The 25844-nt window shown below is 34.5% G+C and overlaps 3 protein-coding genes and 1 pseudogene across 6 annotated transcripts; 3 read left to right on the top strand and 1 right to left on the bottom strand.

Annotated features, from left to right (window-relative positions):
• Window positions 1-1898: 1898 nt before the first annotated feature.
• On the top strand, window positions 1899-5332 carry LOC140813496 (probable glucan endo-1,3-beta-glucosidase A6). The gene is made up of 3 exons (XM_073171995.1): window positions 1899-2161; window positions 2246-3532; window positions 5042-5332. Exons 1-3 carry the CDS (start codon window positions 2101-2103, stop codon window positions 5077-5079), a joined length of 1386 nt encoding a protein of 461 aa, XP_073028096.1. The 5' UTR covers window positions 1899-2100; the 3' UTR covers window positions 5080-5332.
• A 753-nt stretch (window positions 5333-6085) lies between these two features.
• LOC140813502 (UV-B-induced protein At3g17800, chloroplastic-like) lies at window positions 6086-7830 on the top strand (annotated as a pseudogene).
• A 3404-nt stretch (window positions 7831-11234) lies between these two features.
• LOC140836522 (serine/threonine-protein kinase MHK-like) lies at window positions 11235-16844 on the top strand. 2 transcript variants are annotated; one of them, XM_073202109.1, is made up of 18 exons: window positions 11235-11396; window positions 12063-12439; window positions 12549-12627; window positions 12726-12794; window positions 12911-13000; window positions 13641-13779; window positions 13877-13979; window positions 14069-14121; window positions 14415-14481; window positions 14763-14871; window positions 14977-15042; window positions 15110-15178; window positions 15253-15304; window positions 15379-15483; window positions 15829-15860; window positions 15942-15987; window positions 16125-16200; window positions 16429-16844. In XM_073202109.1, exons 2-18 carry the CDS (start codon window positions 12432-12434, stop codon window positions 16556-16558), a joined length of 1293 nt encoding a protein of 430 aa, XP_073058210.1. In that variant the 5' UTR covers window positions 11235-11396; window positions 12063-12431; the 3' UTR covers window positions 16559-16844. The 2 variants fall into 2 exon arrangements, with proteins under 2 accessions (XP_073058210.1, XP_073058218.1); XM_073202117.1 differs by lacking the exon at window positions 11235-11396 and adding an exon at window positions 11783-11924.
• A 1611-nt stretch (window positions 16845-18455) lies between these two features.
• Window positions 18456-21180, bottom strand: LOC140836534 (GTP cyclohydrolase 1). Of its 3 annotated transcripts, none has more exons than XM_073202127.1 (3): window positions 20808-21177; window positions 20335-20538; window positions 18456-19763 (listed from the first exon to the last, which is right to left on the bottom strand). In XM_073202127.1, exons 1-3 carry the CDS (start codon window positions 20821-20823, stop codon window positions 18592-18594), a joined length of 1392 nt encoding a protein of 463 aa, XP_073058228.1. In that variant the 5' UTR covers window positions 20824-21177; the 3' UTR covers window positions 18456-18591. The 3 variants fall into 3 exon arrangements, with proteins under 3 accessions (XP_073058228.1, XP_073058234.1, XP_073058243.1); XM_073202133.1 differs by having other exon boundaries at window positions 20335-20654; window positions 20808-21175; XM_073202142.1 differs by having other exon boundaries at window positions 18456-19821; window positions 20335-21180.
• Window positions 21181-25844: the final 4664 nt, after the last annotated feature.

Genomic DNA, 25844 nt, shown 5'->3' on the forward strand with positions numbered 1-25844 from the left:
CTATGAAGTAATAATATCATGTGTGGTCTAATTCTCTTAAATTCGAAGTATAACTTTCGGCTCGAGATTAAAGTACTATGTGAGCTTGAAAATGATGGAGAAAAAAATCTTCGGTGAGGCAAGGTATTGTGACTCTTGACATTTGTTATTGATAGATAATACCCTAGATATGCTGAACACGTACACAAAATCGCAGCAATAGAAACAACAAGTCGTAAAAAAGAATTTCCTTTCTCCGCAACACGATGGTGCGTATTTTCTTGGGGACAGGAAAAACGGTGAACGAGGAAAAAACGATGAGGCTATATGGTGAATAAATAAGACAGTGCCACTAGGGGTGATCAAATTTTTTTATTAACCGCCCGAACCGCCCGAACCGAATTGCACCGCACCGTTTTTCATAATATTTAAAAAAAATCGCGATTAAAAACAGTAATCGTAAACCGCACCGCATACGTGGTTCGGTTATTTTTTTTTGCCAAAAACCGCACCAAACCGCACCGCCTAAACCGCTTGCCATAATATTTGGCCTAGAATTATAATAATTTGTAAATACTATATTCAAATTAAGAAGTTGTCATTCATTAAATCTCAACTTTCTTCAAAATTATTATTTTTACAAATAAAACTTATCTTCTTCTTCTTAATTATTCTTCATATTAATATTTTATTAGATTATTTATTTCTTTTGCTATAATATTTAGTTTGAAGTTTGAAAGTAGAAAAATGATAAAATAGTATAAATGTCATTTTTGTTGTAAGTATGTTGTGTTGTTAAATTATTAACTTAGTTTTAAATCTTGATTATTGTTTTATCTATTTTTATCTTTATATGCTTTGAACTATAATTTATATTTGAAGACACTATATTGTTGTTGTTTTCAAATAAATTAAAATATATGTTCTAATATTTTTCATTAAAAAACCGTAAACCGACCGCAACCGCTAAAAACCGCTAAAAACCGTAATACTAATTCTTCATGTAAAACCGCGATTATTTTTTCAAAATACTAACCGACCGCATATGGCAATTCGGTTTGAATTTTTTTTAAAAAATCGCAAAACCGCACCGTGATCACCCCTAAGTGCCACAGTGGAATCGCATAATAAGATATGTGTTTTTGTCATATAAAAAAATTATACACAATTTTATCTTTGAAATAAAAAAAGCATACCAAACGAAATCAAATTTAATCTACAATACTAACTATCTCTGCATGCAAGTTAAACAATCACACAAAATTGATATATACTAATTATTGCATCTAGGGGTGTGCAATCGGTCAGAACAGAACCGAACCGATCGAACCGAACTTTTCGAAAACCGAACCGACCGATTTTTTTTTGGAAAAATCGAACCTACCGAATTTTGAAAAGAAAACCGAGGAAACCGAACCGATAAAAATTCGGTTATTTCGGTTTTCGACCGAAATAACCGATTTTTTATTAAATAAACTTTTTAAACATATTTACACAAAACTACAATTGAATTTAATACATGATTCAAATATACAGAGATAATCAATTCACCTAGCCTAAGTTTGATCAATTAAGAAAACGAAGCCAATAGTTGTGTTTATTCAATAGAATTGGGTTTCCAACTTTCCATCATGTAAAAAGCCCAGTAGAAATAAAAATGCATCCTATCCAAATTTGAGGCCCAACATATATTATATATATATATATATTCGGTTTTATCGGTCTAACCGATTTTTTTTCCCAAAAAATCGAACCGAACCGAATAAACCGAATTTATAAACCGAATAACCCGATTAAACCGAACCGAATTTCTAAATTTTTTCGGTTTTTTCGGTTTTCTCGATTTGACCGATATTTTGCTCACCCTAATTGCATCCTACCTATCAAACATACCCTGAGCAGAAAATCTCTCAATCCAATCAATACGTGCATAGTATAGTATATATAGATAAGATGTCTTCCAGATCTCAGTGTTCCGTACACGTTTTCCTGTCTATCATTCTCAGATCCGTACAAAGTTATGTTCATCGATGACTCCAAACTATTAATTTCTTGATATATTAATCATTCCTGTTCGATTTATATCACGTCTGAATATTGACACAACGAATCTAAGCCGCCATGGATTCATTTGCTATTTCACTTCTCTTCTGCCTCCTCTGTTTTTCAGCTTCTTTCTGCAGTAAGTTTCTTGAAACTCTACCTAGTTCGGGTCGTTTATGTGCGTATGAATGACTCTTTTTTTTTTTTTTGGGATTGATTTCAGGTGGTGTAACGCAGCCGAAAATGGGTGTGTGCTATGGGGAGTTGGGCAATAATCTCCCCACCCCTTCGGAGTCCATTAAACTCGTCCAGAAACTCCACGCCAAATGCATCAAAATCTACGGAACAAACCCAAAAATCCTGAAATCCATCCAAAGCACCGACGTTCAAATCTCTATCATGGTACCGAACAACCTCATTCCCGACATTTCCACTAACCAAACGCTCGCGGATGAATGGGTGCAATCAAATGTTGTTCCTTTCTATCGCAAATCTAAGATCCGCTACCTTCTCGTGGGGAACGAAATTTTAAGCAACCAACCGAAGTCGACCTGGTTTAAACTTGTCCCAGCCATGTGTAAAATCAGATACTCTGTGAAAATGTTCGGGCTGAAAAAAATCAAGGTTGGAACTCCATTAACTATGGATGCCCTGGAATCTTCATACCCGCCCTCCAACGGCACTTTCAGGTCCGATGTTAGGGAAAAAGTGATTATACCATTGCTCCGTTTCTTGGATAGGACCAAATCTTTCTTCTTCGTTGACGTGTACACGTATTTCGCGTGGGTAGGCCAACCACTCCAGATTAACCTTGAATACGCCTTGCTCGAGTCCACGAATCTAACCTACACGGATCCAGTTTCGGGTTTGGTCTACACCAATTTGCTGGACCAAATGTTGGATGCAATTATATTCGCTATGAAGCGGCTCGGGTACCCGAATCTTCGGGTATTCCTCGCAGAAACGGGTTGGCCCAGTGGAGGAGACCCGGATCAGCTCGGAGCCAATGTCTACAACGCCGCAACTTACAACCGCAATGTGGTCAAGAAATTCACGGCCAAGCCACCGATAGGGACACCCGCTCGCCCCGGTGTGGTGATCCCAACCATGATCTTCGCACTGTACAACGAGAACGAGAAGCCGGGTCCGGGTACGGAGCGAAATTTCGGGCTGTTGTATCCGAACGGGTCACACGTGTATCCCATTGATTTATCAGGCAAGACCTCGGTATCAGACTACCCCGTTCTGCCGAAGCCGGAGAGCAGTGGGAGACTGTGGTGTGTGGTGGCAAATGGGGACAACAAAACGGCCGTGGCCGAGGCGGTGGCGTACGCTTGCAGTCAGGGCAATGGGACCTGCGAGCCGATCCAACCCGGTGGGAAATGCTACATGCCGAATTCATTGGTCAACCATGCCAATTATGCATTTACATCTTACTGGACTCAACTAAGGTCCGCTGGAGCTACTTGTTCTTTCAACGGATTAGCAGCACTTACCTCCAAAGATCCAAGTAAGTATTTTCACCTCATGTTCAAACCAAATTTAGTGGAGTGAAATCAATTTAGAGTTTTAATGAATTTTAGCGTGGTGTATTTAATTTAGAGTTTTAATGACTTTTAATAACCTTATCGAATGATAGACTTTTATGGATTTGATAGATTTTTATTGACTTTTACATAATCTCACATATTTATGTGAATACCACTTGACATTTTAAAACTTGAATACCTATAGATTTTTATAGAGTTTTTAAAAGTCAACGTTGAATACCACTTGACATTTTAAAACTCTATAAAAATCAATTTTGAATATCAGTAGATTTCTATAGACTATGTAAAAGTTTATATTGAATACATCTAAACTTTTAAAATCTACAAAAATAATTAAAAGTTCATAAATCTCCTACATTGAATACACCCCCTTAATTTTTTTAATTTATTACATTTAAAAGAGTTTAAAACATCGTCTTTTAATAATTTCATCCAAAGAAATGTGAATTAGTTGAGGGATTTTTAAATGTTGCAGCTCTCTTTGTGTGTTAAAAATAGCTCGAATCAACATATTATATCAATTTTCATTAAAACACAAACTGTCTTTATTAAAAATTTGGAAGATAAATAATTTTCCAGTAGAGAACGAGTAGCCATATTGAAAAATTTGGATATATTCATTAACGTTGCAAATAAATTGACCAAAATGGCATCTTTTATGCAAGTATGACGTGTGCCCCATATGTCCTTTTGTATGACTTTTTTTTTTCAATCTCCTTCTAGAGTATTAGGCTACGTTTGGTTGGAAGGATAGGATAAACTAATGATTAGTACGTAAATGATAAAGAAAATGATTGTGGTAGGATTGTAATATATGGTGTAAAATAATATTATGTTTGGTAAGATTTTTAAGTGTAGGATAATTTTGAATTTTTTGATGAGAAGACGAAATTGCCCTTCCCTTTCGCGACGGAGACAGTGGCGGCGGCGGTCGGAAAAAGTTGGTGGGGGAGAGGAAAATTAGCGACGGATTATTGAGAAACCGTCGCTAATTTGAATTTTAGCGACGGTTTACTAAAAAACCGTCGCTGTTTGCGACGGAATTTTACAAACCGTCGCTAACCGACTATCAATCCGTCGCCGTTCGGCCGGTGCTCGGCCGCGGTCGGCGGTCGACGATCGTGGAGGCGGCGTCGGTGGCTGGAAGTGGTGGTAAGTTTAAATAAAGAGAAGGGTAAAATTGAAAAAATAGAAGGTATTAAGAGTTGGATAAATAATCCTAAGGGTGAGGAGGTATTATTTTAACCTACCTAATATAACCTAATCATTTATAGGAGGGATTGACTTGATTAAATAATCACGCGTACCAAACGGGTGATTAGGTGGGTTAAAAAAAATAAACCCACCTAATCCTACCAACCAAACACTGCCTTAGAATCTAATATTGTAAATCAATGTCTTGTGATGAGTCATTTATATATTATTATATTAATTGAATTTATATAATTTTGTCGTTTAATTTATTGTAGGTTATAAAGCCTGCAAATTTCCGAGTGTTACCCTTTGACACGGAACGGAAGGCGTATTCAGCCCTTATTGGGCTCTCATTCAATCACTTCTAGGCCAGATTGGTGAGCTTATTGGACTACCGACTAGCCCGCTAACTTGGCCCACTGAATCACTTTCCATGTCATTTATTCTATTTTATTTGGTCGAAATGAGTTCTAATTATATTTATTTAATTTAACCCAAAAAAAAAACATTTGAATTTGAGTGTTGTAAGTTGGTAGGCCACTTGCGTTTCATTCTTTTTGCGTGTGACTCGACTGCTAGTATATCGTAAGAATCCATCTACAAAGTGAGATTCCACCGTTTGCAGAGCATTCGAATTCACAACATATTTTTTCGCTTCCATCAATGTTTTACGACATGGGTTAATAAATTTAAATCAAAGATTAGTGAACAAGAGCATTCGACTGAAATTAAAGTCAATAAAACAAAATTAATGTCGAGATTTACTACATACGATGAATTAACAAAATGTCGAGATTTGGGCATTTTTGGTAAATTAAGAAACAGTTGAAGACACCAATAAGTTAAATAATATAGTAAAAGATATCTATATTTATTTGACAAAAATAATATAGTAAATAAACAAAAGGAAACCTTTCATGTGACAAGCTCCGTGTGACCGGAAGAACTTCACGAAGTGAGGGAATGTTTATATTGATAGGAGGAGTCGATTCGAACATTAATATAATGAAAAAAAAATGATATTTTGAAATAAAAAAAAAACAATCATTTTTCATTATACACGTCAGACAAGAGATATGGACAAAAATTCGTGTGAGACGGTCTCACGGGTCGTAATTGTGAGACGGATCTCTTATTTAGTCACTCATGAAAAAGTATTAATTTTTATACTAAGAGTATTATTTTTTATTTTGAATATGGATAGGGTTACGATCTTATGTTAGACCCACTTAGAGATATGTCTCATGGAGTTAAAATTGACATTGGTTTTAACACAAATTTGATGTTATGACAATTGACAACCAATTGAACAATTGAGCGGGGTATTGCTTGATGATCAGGGTAGCTTTCAGTTCGCGGCTATGGAGCAGTTGGAGATGCTAGCAGCTGTAACGGATGAAGCCGATGTGCGTATGTGGCCCAGCCTCGGCTCTGACGAAGCTTGTCTTCGCAGGTTGGTTGGTGCCTATGCATTTATTGCAGTTTTTCATCTTTTCAATAATCCAAGTTATTTTTTTGTTGATTCCAGTTGCATGCTTTTAGGGATATTATAAAACCTGTATTGATTTTCTGATGGTAATTGCGGTGTTGTGTCTTGTCATTTGCTTGTTAAAAAATAATCCTTTTTTTTGTTGGATATTAAAAAATAATCCAAGTTTTTTTTTTTTTTGATTCCGAGTTACTTTAGGTATTATACATATGTCTTTATTTTCGTGAATGCACAGGATCCTACGATAATGTTCGAAAAAAAGAATCGCCGCTAGATGCAAATCTTGAAGTTTACACGCGAGACTCGAAGTAACTTTATGAAGTGAAACCAAATTTCTTGATGATATTTGTATATCAAATTTTATATTTTAGTTCTTAGATTGTATTGGCACGCAAGTGAAGGATTTAGGTGTTGATTTATATATGCTGGCTGAAGTTATCTTTCTTTCCACGTCAAGATCAAGGCAATGTGCTTTTAATCTTTTTATGAACTGCATCCATGTTTTTGCATAAACGCAGAACTCTTTGAGAATGGCGTGGGCCGGAGAGGGTGTATTAGTTCGTCGAGTTCCTGTAACGACTGGAGGAGGGTGTACTTGTACTGCCGCCGGACGTTGTGTGGCCTCATCAAGTAATTTAATCTCGTGGTATATTGATTGCCTGTGTAATTTGGTATCAATTCGTGATTGTGGGAATACAGATGCTGAAATCTTGGTAATGTTGGTTGACTTACGTAAAATCGTTCACTTTGTGCACTTTTGGACTAACTTGAATGTAATTTTGGCAGGAGGATTGTGGAACTGAAAAGGGATGAATGCCGAGCTGGGGTTGAAGATGTTATGTATATTCTGATTTACTACAAGTTTTCTGAGATTGGAGTTTATGTAGTCCCCCGGATTTCACAATGTGTCTTTAATGGTCGGCTCGAGATTTTGGCCTTCGAGGGACTGGGAACTAGAGTCTATTCATAGCACTGAGGCTGTGGAGATGGTGAGGGAACATTTGAATGATGTTGTTGGATGGAGGACAAATTCAAATGTCACAGAGAGTTGGGCCATTCTGAGATTGAAAGGCTTAAGGCTCCGTCTCTGCAAATTGTATGCTGCTTCGGTTCTCTATTGAAGTCCGCTTCTCCAAGACACGGTTTGGAATGGGGTCTTACCATAGCAACTCTAGCACTGGTGATTGTGCCCACGTACCTTTGCGAGAGACATTTTCTTTAGAATCAAAGCTCGTTGCCTTCGGCCACAGCAGCAATGCGAGGTATGCTTCTGTGGGTCAAGTATCATATGGATCAGTTAAAAAACCAAAAAATTTAAGGCGTTATTTGATGGGATTTGACCAAGAAACTATCCAGATGTACGCAAAACCGAAGTCTAACACTTGTGCTCTCTTTGGAGACAAGATGACTGGTTAACTCGAATCTGATGAGATAAATATTTCAACGTCTTATGCAAGAATGAAGAGATTTGTGCTCGAAGCTATCGCTTTTGGTTCTTTCCTCCTAGAAGCAGAAAACTGTGTGAATGCTGTGTATATATATGCTCGAGGAAAACTGAGTATGGTCCTACTATAGCACGATCTGTGCTCGTATATTTGTGCATGCTAGTTTTCTTTTTTTTTCTTCAAGCTTATGCATGAACATACTTTGGTTTCTTAACGACAAAATAATGATGCAGAAGAGATGCTCCTCCCTAAGAAAGACAGATTAAATATATTGCCACTTAATTAATATAACTGACCTTCTCTACCTCAAGTCTTTCTTTACTCCTCAAATTCAAATTTCTTGTATCATACTCAATCTTCCTTTTAAAATGACTTTGAATTGTTATAATTTGTGGGAAACAACTACCTTATATTATACTCCAAAAAAAAAGAAAGCAGATTAAATAACTGAAATTCAACGATGAAACTGTCTATACAACTTCCTTCTTCGTTACTCTAGCTGAAAAAAAAAATCACAACCCTTGTCTTCCTTTCCAATATTCTTGATTTCCATCCTCCAGAAATGATAGTTCTCCTCTTGAAAACCTTATTTTTCGTTTTCAGCACGTTGTCGAACTTAATAACACGTTTGATCTTCACTGCAACGGCCCATATACTCGTGAAATGGATACAGATGCTCAAAATCCAGGGAGAAGGCAGCCAAATGGTGCTAGAACAAGTCAGAGACATGATCAAGGCATTACTGCAGTACCTGTTCGGTTTTATAGTCCAAGAGATTATAACTATCGTATCATTTTTGTTCAATCTCGTTAAAGAAGTGACGTTGAGTACTCCATCTGGTATAGCTTCAGCAGTCGCCGGATTGATCGAAAAGTGGAGTACTATGTTTAATGGGGTTGTGGAGGAATCTCTAGAACTGTTGAATGCTTGTTTACAGATGGTGAGCGAAATTGTGGCAGATTTGTTGAAAAATTGCAAGGATGCTGTTGGATATGTGGCTGAGAATGTTGTGAATTGAATCAATATGTGGAACCTTTTTCTTTACAATATCTTCATACTAGAAATATGTTTGCTATTTGTGCATATGTGACATTTAAACATCATATACACAATTCTTGTGATATCGTTTCACGAGTCAATTTTATCAGACATATCTCTAAGCCGACCTGATTCATGGAAAAATATTACATTTAATGTTAGAAAAATATTGATTTTCATTTGAAATATGGATCGAGTTGACCGTCTCACAGAAGTAGATATATGAAATCGTCTCGTTACATACCTACTCGCATGACCATTGGAAGTTTCAAAATTTTACATGAAGAATGTAAAATAATAGCCATTGAAGTTGTGAAATTACTCTTGAATTATTTGTTTGCTTAATTTCAAGAATGCGTAAGATGTACGTGTAAAGGGTTGACTTATAAAAGGAATCTTTTATAATTTTATTATATGTATGTTTTTTAATAATAATAATAGTAATTTATAAAATAATACATTTGGCTTCAAATATTAATGGAGTCCATTCGACTCACGATGACAAGAGATTCACTTTTAACTATAAGAACACCTAAAATGAATTACAAATATAAAATCGGTCCTTTTTTGATATGATTGGCCAAAAGATAAATCTAATCGAAGAATATTATATTAATGAAGAATTTTGAAATTTCATTTATCATTGGGAAGGATAACATAAAAGTCGATGCATCTCATCTTTTCAAAAGTAGTTCTTTTATGTTACAGTCTCACGAATCTTTATCTATGAGACGGGTCAATCCTACCAATATTCACAATAAAAATAATACTATTAGCATAAAAAATAATATTTTTTTATGGATGATCCAAATAAGATATTCGTCTCACAAAATACGACCCGTGAGACCGTCTCATGCAGGTTTTTGCTCATTCTCCCTAAGGGTGATCAAATCTTTTTATTAACCATACAAACCATCCGAACCGCATTGCACTGCACTGTTTTTCCTAATATTTTTTAAAACTGCGATTAAAAATAGTAATCATAAACCGCACCACATTCGCGGTTCGGTTATATTTTTTGCTAAGAACCGCACCGCCCAAAACCGTTTGTCATAATATTTAGCCTATGATTATAATAATGTAAACAACATATTCAAAAGAAGTCATCCTTCGTTATATCTCAACTCTCTTCAAAATATTAGTTCTACAAAATAAACTTATCTTCATCTTAATTTATTAGATTATTTACAACAATATTTTGTTTGAAGTTTGAAAAAAAAAAGATAAAATAAAGTAAATGTCATTTTTGTTGTCAGTGTGTTGTATTTTTAAATTATTAACTTAGTTTTGAATCTTGATTATTATTTTATCTAGTTTTTTCTTTATTTGATTTGAACTATATTTTATATTTGAAGACACTGTATTGTTGTTGTTTTTAAAATAAATTAGAATATAAGTTTTAATATTTTTCATTAAAAAAACGATAAACCGACCGCAACCGCTCAAAACCGTAAGATTAATTCTACATGTAAAATCGCGATTAATTTTTTAAAATAATAACCGACCGCATATGACAATTCGGTTTTTATGTTTTTTTAAAATAAAAACATAACCGCACCGTGATAATCCCTAATTCTCCCAATTGGAATGATAGGTTAAAATAACGTTGTTATATCTCGCCTTTTCATTTCCTATTTGGAATGATAGATTGTATTAGAATTAATTATTTGAAATATTTCCATAATCTTAATTTCAAACTTTTCAATCCAAATAAATATTATACAATGATTAGATATCGAAAAATTTAAGCAGTTTGATTTCATTTTGGCAAAAACTTATGTGAGACGGTCTCACGGGTCGAATTTATGAGACGGATATCTTATTTGGGTTATCCATGAAAAAGTATAATTTTTTATGCTAAGAGTATTACTTTTTATTGTGAATATGGGTAGGGTTGACTGACCCATCTCACATATTAGTATCCGTGAGACGGTCTTAAATGAGACTCACTCTTTCATTTTTGGTCGAATGTTTAAAGAGTAATGTTTGTTTAAAAATTAATGTTACAATTACAACGAAACTCGTAAACTCATACCGAGGTGTTTAGGTGGATAATCGTGACGTGAATGACTGCATATCGATTATACTACTCTCGATTATACTACTCGAACTCTCAGTGCCCGACTCAGCTGAGAGCCTCCGTTCCTCCTGAGCAATTTTCAATGTGCACAACTCTCTTAGCTTGGTGACTATCCAAAATCTGGATCAAATATGATTCGGGTACTTGGATATATCTTGATATCAATAATTTTTTGTAAATATTTAAATGTTTGATGGTCAAACGTGATTGGACTCACAAGAATAATTTTGAATATATACGTATAGATATCATACGGATTTCTTTCGAAAAAAATATTTGCTGGATCTTTCTTTTAATAGATAGATTAATTAATTAAAATAAAATAAAATAAAATAAAATAATTTTATCTTTACATTTATTAATATTGATATGTTATTATTCTGCGGATTTTGCTGTCAATATATTCATATCCTACCTTACCTTTCATTCAGCCAACTCCCTCTCTCTCTCTCTCTCTCTCTCTCTCTTCAGTCTTCTCTCCGTGCCTTGTTTTCAACGATTCCTGCCTTGTTACATTCTTGATCCCAGCATCAAATCCCCTCCCTAGATCCTTCATCTTTCAAACCTGTTGTGTCAAGGTGAGTTCAATTCGCTAATTTTTCCGTTCTGATTATTTTTTTTCCGATTTTGGGTAACAACTTTGTGCGTGGGTGGGTCTCAGTTTGTCTTCTTTAAATTGTGATTATTTGAGCGTTGTATGTGTTTTGAATTTTCTGTTTTATGCGTGTGTATTCTTAGATTGTTTGAGTTATTCGAATAAAGATCGTTCATTTTTAAAATTCACTCGCATGTAGGATTCTCGAGATTGAATTTTCCCCATTCTGTTTAGTTTGTTGAATTTTATTTTTACTTTACCGATTATCTTAGCCTTTAATTAGTTGTATTGTGAGATCTGTTTTTTCTTAGGTGTTAAATTATTGTGAGTTTATTTAAATTCAGATTGGGTTTGATGGAACTTTTATGATCGTTCGTCTTGTTATTGTGATTTTATAAATTTTTTACGGGTACTTAAACGATGCGAGTGTAATCCTTTTGTCTCTCGCGATCTGCTGGACCTTACTCTGGGTAGAAATCGATTGATATAGTTAATCTTCGATGTTTGCTTGGTGCTATGAGTTTAGCTGATTTCGGTTTTTCCTTGCGTTTCGAGATGACAGCTGTTTCTTCTTCCATTTGTCAGCCATTTTCACAGGCATTGATGAGTCAATCATAATTTGATTTTTTGCTTCAACTTTTTTTTGCAGATGGTTGAGATTTTTTGAGATACATGAAAAGCTAAAGCGAATGATTGTTAACTATTTTGGAACATCAGTTGCTGCAACATTTTTAGCAGGCATTTTAGGGCGCAGTGGCTTCTGTTAAATGATAATCTTTGCTCGCAGCTTGTAGAGGGCTGCATATAAGCATGTTGATAGCATTTTGGTTAATTTTCAACCATTCTTATGATGAAAAGCCTGCCTTTTACCACATACTGTATTATTCAATTGACACAAACGCGGATGCAAACATACAACTCGTTGAGGAATACTGTTTAGATTGTGTAGAAACCTCTCTCAAGAGATTAGAAGTCCATTGACCTAAACTTGACTGTTCAGTATTTTGTGTGTCGAAGGATGGAAAGGCGAGCTTCTTTGTTTTTCTTACTATCTTTCTTTGAGTACGCTGATTTTTTTGACTTATGTCTGTGAGACTTGTGAGACTTAGTGTTTTCATTTATAATTTTGTAGCAGGTATAAAATTTTGGAGGAGCTTGGAGACGGAACTTGCGGAAGTGTATATAAAGCCATTAGCATTGAAAGATATGAGATTGTAAGGGCTTTTTCTGTAATTGTTTCTAGTCTATTTCTCTCTGATACTCCTCAGAGTAGGAAACGTTGAACTTTTTTTACATTCTGTATCCATTTCAGGTTGCAGTCAAAAAAATGAAGAGAAAGTTCTATTACTGGGATGAATGTGTAAACCTACGTGAAGTTAAGGTGATTCATGCTCATACTTGCTTTATGCTTGGAGTTGATAAAACTAAATATAGCTGGTCTTTGTAATTGTATTTAGGAAGAAACTATTAACACTTTTGTTTGTTCCTTCTGTGCAGTCTCTCCGTAAGTTGAATCATCCTAACATCATCAAGTTGTTGGAGATTGTTCATGAAAATAATGAGCTTTTCTTCATATTTGAGTATATGGTATGATTGATATCTTTTTTATCTCTTAAACTGTCCTTCATTTAGAGGTATAGTAAAGCTTCTCTCAGTCACTGATTTTTTGTTGAAAATATCCTCACTAAAAATTCTGAGCTTCTATCTTTTTCCCTTATGCCTGATAGAAATATATCTTTTTTCGTTGAACTCAACTCCTGGTTTTTGTATGTTGAGTTTACATTTAGCAGGTAGCACTGCAGCATACTTGCATAATATTCGAATGGCAACATAATTAGTAATGCAACATTGTTTTTTTTTAAAGAGGAACTAAAACTGAGGAACAAAAATTCATAGACTGTCAAACGAAATCAAGGATCAATGACGTGAAATAGATAACAAAATTGTTGAGCATTGAGGCAATGGGAAACAGGAAATGACAAAATGATATCTGGATATGAATGCCGAAAAAGGATAGGAAAGATAAAAAAACATTGCCTTGGCTTTGGTGATTTTTCAATCTACTTCGTGGAGATAGGCTACACAAATTGCTGATGCTGGAAAATGGATTTGGAAATTGGACTTGTTAATTGAAACCTGATGACCTTGGAGGGGTGACACTTGATAAATGAGTATTGTAGATGAACTAAACTGCCATACAATCTTGATCATGGACTTTTATTTTCAGGAACATAATCTATACCAAATAATGAAAGAGCGGCAAACATCATTTTCAGAAGAAGATATTCGAGACTTAATGTCTCAGGTGCTTCAAGGGCTTGCTCACGTACATAAACATGATTTTTTTCATCGGGATTTAAAACCTGGTATATTAGCATTTTTCTACATCAGATGGATTGGTACTTTTATTATGAGAAGAATCATAGTTGTGGACCTAATCCATTTATACTCTTTCTGCTTCAGAAAATTTGCTGGTGACAAACAATACAATAAAGATTGCTGACTTTGGACTGGCTAGAGAACTCTCATCGACACCCCCTTTTACTGATTATGTTTCCACTCGTTGGTGAGACATCTTTGTTTGCCTGCCATTTCTTGCTCATGCTTGTGATTTATAATTGTCTGACTGATGATTGTACATACTATTTGTACTAGGTATCGAGCTCCGGAAGTGTTGTTGCAATCTTCGTCCTATACCCCTGCCATTGGTACACAAAACCATATTGTCTCTGACAGTTCCATTCATTTTAATTTAAAGTTTGATCAAACTCTTGTATTTTTACTTTTACTGGGTGTGCTAGTGCAGCAAATTTCTACGCTATCATTTTCTTGTAACACATTACAATTATGAAACCTGTGCTAGAGTGGATGGATTGGTGCTCCAAACTTTAGTGGATTTTGATTTAACTCTTTCTGAAAAAGAGAGATTTTGAATCATTTTTCTATCTTCTCATTGTTTACATTTGAATATATGGCTAATTATACGCACAAAACCTCACAGATATGTGGGCAGTTGGTGCTATACTGGCTGAGCTTTTCAGTTTGTGCCCAATTTTTCCTGGAGGAAGGTGACCGTTCTTGATCTGGTTTTCAGTTTTATCTGTCTTTAGTCATATCACCGTTTGCATACTTCACATATATCTTAGTTCTGTCATCGTTAAATTTCAACAGGTGAATTACAAATTTTTGTGTGTGGGGGCATGTGTTTTATTTTTAAAAACTCTGAAGTACCTATAATTATGACTTGTTTACTGTTTGTGAGATGTCAGCATCATCAAGCTAGTAAACTATTAGTGATGTTTCTAGAGCTGTGTCCTAATTTTTATGATTCCTTTTCATTCTTGACCAGTGAAATCGATCAATTATACAAGATCTGCTGTGTACTTGGAGCACCCGATTGGAATACATTTCCTGAGGCTACTAACATTTTGCGATTGGTTGATATCACGTTTTCAGACGTAATTTCAATTTAATTTGCGCATTCATCTACTACTACTGTGTTTTAGATTTAGTCCCTTCTCTTATATTTTCAACTTATTTGAGTATGTATTCTGTTTATATAGATTATGCCTGTTGATCTTTCGGATGTTATTCCAAATGCAAGTTTTGAAGCAATTGACTTAATCAAGGTAGCTTTAGTCTGATACTTTTCTGGTTTTATTTGGCAACCTTGTGCTAAATCCTCTTCTTTAACAGCAACTATGTTCTTGGGATCCATTAAAGAGGCCAACCGCTGATCAATGTTTGCAGCATCCTTTCTTTCATGTAATACGCATCATTGTATATCTAAAATCATATTGTTGTTGCTTCATTTGAACCTTACTTCTGCCATTTGACAGGTTGCCAAGCGAATTCCTCGTCTACCTGGAGATGCACTGCAGCTTAGTCTAGGTAATTGCAGTTGGTAACTTGCATTCTTCTCAATGATGCAGATCTATGATCTCTACTTACTAGCAATACTGTAGGATCTGAGCCGAATCTTGAACTGAACCTATGGAACTTTGGGCCAGCATCAGATGATTGTTTTCTTGGCTTGACACTCGCATTGAACCCTACGGCCCCGAACTTGGGTAATGAAGTTCTGTTTGTGATTTTTCATGATTTTTTATGTTGATCCTGATATGGACATATGTTTACATTTTCTTTGGACCAAAACAACAGTAGATATCCTGTTGTGAGACTAACTGATATGAGGGAAAATGTAACTTGTGCATTGGTTAATACTTAACCTGCTAACAATTGTACAACTAGAAAGTAGGTGATGACAACTGTGGTGGCATGGATGTGCCTAGGCTTCATGTGGTACAAATTTCCTATTGAATCTAGTTTTGAACTAACTACATGCGTTTGTAACTAACTACATACCTTTTATTGAAAGTTTACTTTTACTTGATGTGTATTTTTACTTTTTGTAGAGAAGGTCCACAAAAGCCAAGGCACCAAAGAGGTATGTTTTCTTTTGTTTCTCTTTCTTCTGATAAGATATGGGGGTTTCAAGGTTTTCCTTGACATAGTTGTGACCTTCTAGGATGTAAAGATCTGCACTGGTTTTCATGAACATTCTCAACAACCAGGTAATTTGTGCCATTTGGTAGGTCATTGTTATTGTATTTAACTTTCTAGCTCATCCGATGCCTTGATCCTGATCGAATTGCCTACACAATTATTTTTTCCTTCAAGAAGAAAAATGATAGTTGCTATCGCTTTGCAGATTTCTGGTCATTATTTCCTTCTGATCCCAGTGTAATTACTACATCTGTGGAGTCTTCCCTATCCCTATCTTTCAGGTAAGTTGCACACCTGTAAATTTGAGCTTGTGGTGAAAATGCTGCGTGCTGGTTCAGTGAAGCAATATAATATGTTGGGGAGAAAGTAAAATTCAGCTGGATCGAGTATAAATTTTTTTTGTGCAATTAAAAATTCCGGTCCGCTCTTATTGATGGTTGACTTTTCACTGATTTACAACGGTTATCAAATCTATGAATCTATCTTTGTACTTTTTTCACCAATTGCAGTTCAGTTCCACATCCATCAATTGGAGCTCCACAATCCACAGGATTTTCCATGGGTTCCTTTCAATCCAACATCCTGGACCGCCCCTTAATGGCAACTTCCTCCCCATTCCAGCATGTTCATCACCTTTGACATGGCACAACTGTGCTTCGTCTGGGGGTATGGTCTTATGGAGGAGGTTCGTATCAAAGTTGACTACAAATCTAACCTTTGACTAGTGAGATACTGTAAAGTACTATCCAAATAATTATTCTGGGAAAATCTTCCCCCAGAAATACTGTTCTCGTTCGTTTTCATAGGGTGGTAGATAGTCATGCAAGTAATTGTTACCAAGTTACTAGGCATGACTGTAGATGCTCTCAGTTAATTTGAATGATGGTTTTGGTTTACTCTTTGGAGTAAGATATGATTTTGCCAACTTTGTTATGGAACCATGTACTTCAATTTATTCCTTCTTATCTCGCGATTCCTTCTTATTGGATAAAAGGGCCATCTCACCAGATTGATGCGGATTTTAAACAAAATTAATTAATTAGCTTCACAAAAATTTCCCAAATTGAACTCGTTGAAGGGCAGGTATCTCTTGATTTCGCGAGTAATCTGCTTGTGCCAGCATTAATTTTTATAGTAACAACGTTATTATTACCAAATACAATAAACCCCAATAAAATTAAATAGATATTCACTTCGTCTCATGTATTCAGATCTGCATAACTTTTCACAAAAATAAAATAGAGAAAGGGAATTTAATTTCTTATTTTACTCTTATTTAATAAATATTTTGATATGATAAAGAAGCCTATTAAAAATAGTTAATGTATTTAATGATATAAGTCATATTAAATATAAAAAATGGATTATATATTTGAGATCGACTAAAAATAAATATATAAAGAAATAATTTTTTATTAGGTATAAAAAAGGGAAGATGTTGATTGATAACTAAAACCGAAGAAAGGAGTCGTTGGGAATTTTCCATCCGCTTCTTATTTATTAATTGCATTAATTACAACTTGGGCCCACAAAAGAAAGTTACAGGATAATATGAAAATTTCTGAATAATTACATGTTGTAATTGTTATTTGATCTCTTCTCAAATATATAAATAATTTTTTAGATTTAATGATATTTTTCTTATTTTTTATTAGTATATCTCTATCAACTAAATATAGAAAAATGCACAATAATTTTTTAGTAACTATAAGGGATAGACCGTCTCACGGATCATAATATGTGAGACGGGTCAACTCTATCCATATTTATAATAAAAAGTAATACTCTTAACATAAAAAATAATACTTTTTCATGGATAACCTAAATAAGATATCTGTCTCACAAATACGACCGTTAGACCGTCTCACACAAGTTTTTGCCATAGAGATAAAAAATAAACTTGTTTATAAATTTTATTTCCATTAAATTTCTTAGTGTGTAATATATATATATATATATATATATATATATATATACAATTTTGATATCCTGCACACCTACCGTGCACACCTTTGTGAGCACCAATGAGGTATCACTCACCCATTGGATGCATAATTTTTCTATATTTCATCACATCCAATGGGTGAGTGACACCTCATTGGTGCTCACAAAGATGTGCACGGTAGGTGTGCACATCGTCTCACATATAAAAGTTCATAAGATCATCTTTAAAGAGATCTACTCTCAAAACTGGGGGTGGATATCTCCCGGGGGAAAGGCAAAAAAAAAAAAGGAGGGTGGATAAAAAGAACAGAAAATGAAAAAAACTCCTGCCGTTTTTTGGGATTGTGCCAGAAGATGAAGGGAGAGGTGCAAAACATACAGTGAAATTTTGTAATTATCGTAAACTATTTTGTTTTTCTCCCACAAATTTCGAGATAAAGATTTCTTTACGTTTTCAAATTTTGGAATAGCTGCAAAACGAATGTTGAGCTCAGTTTCGTTCTTAGAAGGAAAATTTCAAAGAATGAATTACACATTACAAGCACGGCATATCGAGAGCAGAAGATCAAAGCAGTATAGAGTTTCGACGAGGTAAATCATAAAAGAGCAAGAATCCTTTGTATAAATCTCAATATATTTAAATGTTTACTGGTTCCAAATCCTCCATGCATTGTGGCCATCATAGACAGAAAAAGAACCATCCAGGGAGTACATATTTCAAGTGAAAATCAACAAGAAGTGAAGTTGGGAATAATCTGCAAAAAGTTTTCCCTTGCTGTGGGATCAGTGGAAAATCGACCCAAGACAGCGATAGTAACTGTATTGCTTCCAAACTTCTCGATCCCTCGAGAAATCATACAAGTGTGACTAGCTTCAACCACCACCATTACATCTTCACTTAGAAACGAGGAAACCATCTCAGCTATCTGTCTGGTCAGCCTTTCTTGAACTTGGAGCTTGAAACCATAAAAATGTACTATTGATTGTAGAATGGATTTTCCAATAGGCTTGGCTCCGTTGGAACCATAATAGCCTATGTGCACCATACCATGAAAGGGAAGCAAATGGTGCTCACATAATGACCACAACGACAGGTTCAGCTCAGAACAGAGACTTTGTTTTTCGTTACAACTTAGATCCACATCAGAAGTTAATGTATCTCTCTTACTTTGAACAAATCCATTAAGCTTCAGGTCCAAATCTGAGTTTTTAAAGTTCATCAACCACTTTAAATAGCAGGATGGAGTTTTTATAAGTTCTTCCCTCAATGGATTCTCGCCCAAGGAACAAAGAATTGAAGCTGCAGCATCAAGCATTGTCGAATCTGATCCAAGCTTCTTGGAAAAAGTTTGATATGGACACCAATATCTGTCATTCGAGGATGCAGTACGGGTGTCATCATCAATTATGCCCCGGAATCTCAAAAGACCAAAAAAATCGGTCCAGATACCTGCCTTCTCACAGTCAAAAACTCCTGATCCTGACTTCACTGATATCTTTTCCCAACCCTGATGATTTGGATCGGAGAGTGCAGACTCAAAATTTGGGAAATGAATGTGGGAACACTGGAGGACCACAGCAACTCCAGTGGGTTGCATACCATGCTGCAAAGCTCCACAAATGTCAGTGGCCAGTCGTTGAGGGTCTTGAAGCCGCTTAGCAAAAACTTCAGCAACTCGAGAGAGCTTGCTTAGGCCTAAAACTCGCTGACCAGATGCGACATAGCCGATATGACACTTAATCTGGAAAGGAAGCAAGCAAGACTCGCAATATGAGAATAGATCAAGATCCCGAACAATTACTAGTCCACCTGCTCCACCACCATGACCAATTCTGCTTTCTACCCCAGCTTCCGGGAATAAACTGCCATCAATAATATCTTTCACCTTCTGCTTATAACCTGGAAACATGAGCAGATATCACAACTCCATCTTTTAGCAGAAAAACGCTTTCAACCCCTACAAAATATGAAAGCGGAGCCTCAGAAAGTAAATATGCATGAAACAAGAAGTGAACATCATAAAATTGACTTAGCTGCTCAATTAGTTGCCTGGTTCATATTTATTCCAAGGTAAAAAAAATCATGATTCAGGCACCCATAACAAAGGATCGATATTTATATATTAGTTCTTATTACCAAAATCTCCATCTCCAGATCTGCCAAAACCCAACTCAGCAATCTGACGCTTCCGCCAAAATCCATTGACAGACTTGCTTATTGTCACTCTCCTTATGATAATATACCCATCTTCGAAGGTGTCAACCAAAGTTAATATGTGCAACTTTTCAATGGAACTATCAGCAGTAGTCATTCAAAACTTACAGCTCCCATATATCACGAGTGATAGACCTCGTCACATAAATCTTACATTTCTTATTTGTTATGGATATATTCTACATATGTAATAAAACATAGAGAAGATCCAATCGCAATAATAATATTTTGTATATACAAGGCAATAAAAGATCACCTTTGGTCCCTTCTCTAAAGGCCTTCGCCACTCTAATAGGAGTCTTTAAAAGACCTTCACGGTTGATATCTTCACCCAATCCCTGCAACAGGACCTTTACAGCATCTTCAGTGGCCACAGTTTCAATCTCCTCCACAAAATCCAGCTCAACACAGCCTCCAAGATTCACTCCATTCTCCAGTTTCACATTATAATGATCCTCATCTAAAGCGCCCATTGACAGAAAAAAAATTCAAATCCAAACCACCGACCACCCAACTCGAATCACAGTTTCAAGATTCGTAAAAGCCAGAGGATGACACTTAATCATACGTCTAATGCTACAATGTACAAGGGGAAAAAAGCCGTTAAATGGAAATAACTGCTAAAGATCGAAACTTTGCTAGTACCCAAATAAATAAAAATCACCAAAAACACAAACCAGCCTCACGAATAAAAAAATAAATAAAAGAAAAAAACAGTAAACAATATACCAAACGCTTCAGACATAGAAACTCCCTGTTGTGGCCAATGGAGAGGAATGAAGAGTTGAAATCAGAGGAGGAAGATGATGAAGAGATGGCGTGGTGTGGGTGTGGGATGAGATATATAAAATTGTAGGGTTGGTGTTAATTTTGGAATGTGTGGAAGGTTTTTTCCCTTCATTCGCTTTTTCTCCTCAACAGAAATTTACTTTTAGAAATTATTCATCTGAACGAATATGCTTTTGTACGTGGCCGCAAGATATTGTTCGGCGAGCTATCTTCTCGTTTACTGATACTTCCGTAGACCGCATATTCCCCCCGGTGGCGGCGGTAACAATACGCGTAGTCGCGGCGGCTGCTGAATTTGATGCGAAACCCTTTTTTCATTCCACCCCTTCAACTTTTGAAAATATGTCGTTTAGGCCCATAATTGTACCAAGACTCATGGAGTATGCCCTTTGTTCGTGTGAGGCTTGTTTTTATTAATATTTTTCGATTGATTATATATTTACTTCTGAACATATTTTAAATAAAAAAGGAGATATTTTTGGATTGTTATTCAAACCAAACACGGATATTTCACTTGAGTTTCAATTAAAAAAAAATTTAGAAATTAGTTTTGAAAAAACTAGTATTTATTATTTATGTACTTGCACATGGATTGGTCCAAAGTGAAATTTAGCACAGTCCCCCACTCCACCCAATATTATAATAAAAGAAATTTAAAAAGATAAAGCACAATAAACCAAAACAAATATAATATTTTTCCATGTATGATGTAACATTTCAATACATTGTTCAGTGGAGATATTATGCTTCCCTATCACAGCGGTTAAAAGGGTCAGTGAGATGGGTCGACTCACAATCCGCGGACGAGGTAGACGATTTCATCAATTTTTAATTATATAAAAATTGTGCAATGTATAAGAACCCCATAGCTATATACGTCTACTTTTTCAGTTAATCGCCCTTCGACGAGGTATTCGGGAGCCATGTATCCGCTGCATACACATTTATAAGAAGTCATTTCAAAAGAGAAGTATGGTAAGGAAAAGAAAAAGAAAAAGAAAAGCTTACAATGTAATTTCTCTGTTTTCTCTTGAATTTGAATTAATGTAAAGATACTACGGAAATCTCTCTTCACTTTTACTTTGAGCAGCTTACTGTTCAAGAACCTCCACTGCAGCTGAAGACGGGAACTTCAAAAACATCCTGGAGCAACCTGCAAATTATTGAAGTTGCATTAGCAACATTTATCCTTTGGATTTTGAAAAGATTCTAAAATTTTCATTTCCATTTCCAGAATCTCTTTAATTTCATAGTGATACTTCTCATCAGAATCTGGAAAAGCGAAAGGGTGATGGTTCTTGCCACTAATCATGCAAGACATCAACCCCTAAGTTTCATCAGTTTAGAGATATCATCAAGTATAAACTAGCTAACCATTGATGACTTGTCTTCCATATGGTTGGATACGAATACCAAGCTCATTTAACTGAAAGCTTTCGCCGACTTGAAACTCGCATATATACAAATGTTTCACAATGTAATGTATACATTGCATGACCAGATTTTGTGAGAGATTTTCCATGAAACACATAATATCAAGAACGACCCATCTAATCCAGAATATAGGTATCCTGGCCCTGGGGCTGTTGATTTACTCTCGAAAACGAGCATCAAGTACATTCTTGTTTCATTCACTGCTTTTCTGGAACATTGCCGAATCAAAAAACTTCCTGTAACCCATGTGTGCTTGCCATATGCATTGAATGGGTGAGGTAGTAGGAGTTAGAGAGGCATTCTCAAATAACATGAAGTCCTCCAGGATTTTGTATCCATAATGTTTTTCACCAGTACATCATGACAGAATAAATACTCGTTTGCTTATGGGCAAGTGCTTCACAATATTTTCCTGGAGGAAACTGAATTATGCTTGTCTAATATTCAGCAAGAATAAGTAAATATATTTGCATTCCTTACAAATATCAAAAAAGGAGAATATCAGGCATCAAATTAAGTGCACAGATACACTTGGAGACATTAAATCTGCTAATGACGACTTTTCATGTGTAGGGAACAAATCAAGAGGTAAAACAATGAGGCCCTAATCAGAACCAACTAAAATAATCTCTTTAATTCATTTTATTTCCTTGAAATCCGCTAAGAGCTTCATATTTCAACCTCTCTCTAACAGAATGGATATGCCAACATCCGACTTGTTAAGTAACATACACTACTGTTTGCACTACTCGCGGTGCTTATTCTGGATAGATACATTAACTCGATATAAAGCCAAACTTTGGTCAAGGAATTAATTGTTGTACAAAATATATGGAAGAAACAGAAAGGTGTACGAAAAACCAGCGAGCCAGTATTGTCAACACAACATTAGTACAATTATTAAATAAATCAAACCGAAGCTGTATGAAATACAGTGTCCTAATTGCATTATTTCCACGTCTTAGAATAAAACCAGTGCCAATAAGCAACTAAGAGATGCAACAAGTCATATCGAAAAGCATTTCATAAACTTGTTCGATCCAATGGAAGTTACCACTATGTACTGACCATACAACAGATTATGGTAATCAAGTTTTACATTACTAAAGATTAAAAATATAGCAACAGAGAAGCAGGAATACAGAAACCAAGAAGACCTTTGTCGTACATTCACCTTCTGCGCCAATCTTGTAATGTCTGCTCCGACAAAGAAAACAATGTTAAACGTTAAAAAATGCTATTTGATACCCAGCAAGGATCCGGGTCAAAAATGACCCGAGAGGCTAATTGGATAGCTCAAATCAGAGCCAAGCTACCGAATGCTCTCATACAAGCTCTCAATGATCTGAGAAACTAATTGGATAGCCCAATTTTGTGTTTGGATTGCTGTATTTTAGACATTAATTTTAAATATATAGATTTCAATTTCATTAATTTGTTTCGATGAACAAATTCAAGTAAATTTTAAATATATTTTATATCAAGCTATATACTTTCAAATATTCATTAATAATTGAGGTTAATTTTATACGTACACCAAATATATCATTGGAAATCTATATATATCATTTGAAATTCATCGTCAAATTAAATCAAACTACGCAAATGATTTTAGCATAGTATCCTAAAATTTCGATGTCAAAATCCTGATAATTCCATACAATATTATTCTGAAAAATAAATGTCGGAATCAATTGGAGAAACCATGTCCTTAAACAATAAGTAACAGTACTGACATAGTTGGACCAATTTCTTACTACCACTTAGATTGGTCAATTCTGATCATATTTATAATAATAAATCATTTTGTTGGCATAAAGATATTATTTTTTAATATATGATTCAAACAAAAGATTCGTCTCACAAAATTTTTTTGTGAAACCGTTTCGTAAAAATTTTTGTGTTTCTTTTACATACTATGTCAATTTTATGGAATTATTAAATTTATTTTTTGCAAAATATTTAGTTTATAAACATATCGATCCAAGAATAATATTCTTCCTATATTACAAAATTTAAACGGTAATTTAGAGAAAAATGCACATGTCCATCATTTACTTAAAATTCAGTACCCATAAGTTTTTTTTTGTATTTTGATACCTGACACAAGATCAACTTAATATTTACTACATGTTTCAAGTATTTTTACCTTTTTACTCTTTTTAAATAATAAAAAATTATATAAATTCCTATTTTTGTTGGTCCTTTTATTTCCATTTTCCACTCATCATTCCCGAATACATTTGGATGACATGTACATTGAATTAAAATATTTTTGTATTTTAAAAAAAAATTCACAATTAAGCATTGAACTTTTTGAAATACTTTGTTTTACTTGGAAATACTAAATTTGAATTTTAAAATACTTGATTTAGTAAATGACATGCTCGGAATTGGTATTAAAATACTGGATATTCGAAAATGTAACGCAAGTTCACCAAGTGCTCGTATTTCCATCCAAGATCAATTTGGATGACATGTACATTTCATTTAATTATTTTTTTTATTTTTAAAAACACAAATTTGCAACTAAGCATTGAACTTTTTCAAGTACTTAGTTTTACTTGCAAAATACCTAATTTCAGTTTTAAAATACTTGATTTGGTAAATGAGATACTCCGAATAGGTATTAAAATACTAGATATTCGAATATGCAATTCAAGTTCACCAAGTGCTCGTATTTCCATCCAAGATCCATTTGGATGACATGTTCATTTTATTTAATTATTTTTTTATTCTTAAAAAAAACTTCGCAATTAAGCATTAAACTTTTTCAAGTACTTAATTTTATTTGCGAAATATCTAATTTCAGTTTTAAAATACTTGATTTGATGATTGAGATACTCATAAAAGTTAATAAAATACTAGATATTCTAGTAGGCAATGTAAGTTCACCAAATGCTCGCATTTTCATCCAAGATGCATTTGGATGACATGTACATTTCATTTAAATATTTTTTTATTTTTAAAAGAAAAACAAATCCACAACTAAGCATTGAACTTTTTGAAGTACTTATTTTTACTTGCGAAATACTTAATTTCAATTTTAAAATACTTGATTTGGTAAATGAAATACTCAGAATGAATATTAAAATACTGAATATTCGAATATGCAACGTAAGTTCACAAAATGCTCGCATTTCCATTCAAGATGCATTTGGATGACATGTTCATTTCATTATTTTTTATTGTAAAAAAAAAAAACAAATTCGTAAATAAGCATTGAATTTTTTCAAATAGTTACTTTTACTTGCGAAATACCTAATTTCAATTTTAAAATACTTGATTTGATAAATGAGATAGTCATAATGAGTATTAAAATACTGGATATTCGAATATGTAACGTAAGTTCACCAAGTGTTGGTCTTTCCTTGAAAGATGTATTTGGACGACATATCTTTCTCATGTGATATCTATTTTGTAAAAAACAAAAAACAAATTTGTAACTAAGCATTGAATTTTTTCAAATATTTACTTTTACTTGAGAAATACCTAATTTCAATTTTAAAATACTTGATTTGATAAATGAGATAATCATAATAG

The sequence above is a fragment of the Primulina eburnea genome, chromosome 1 (genome assembly GCF_022965805.1).
Source record: "Primulina eburnea isolate SZY01 chromosome 1, ASM2296580v1, whole genome shotgun sequence".
Classification (NCBI taxonomy): Eukaryota; Viridiplantae; Streptophyta; class Magnoliopsida; order Lamiales; family Gesneriaceae; genus Primulina; species Primulina eburnea.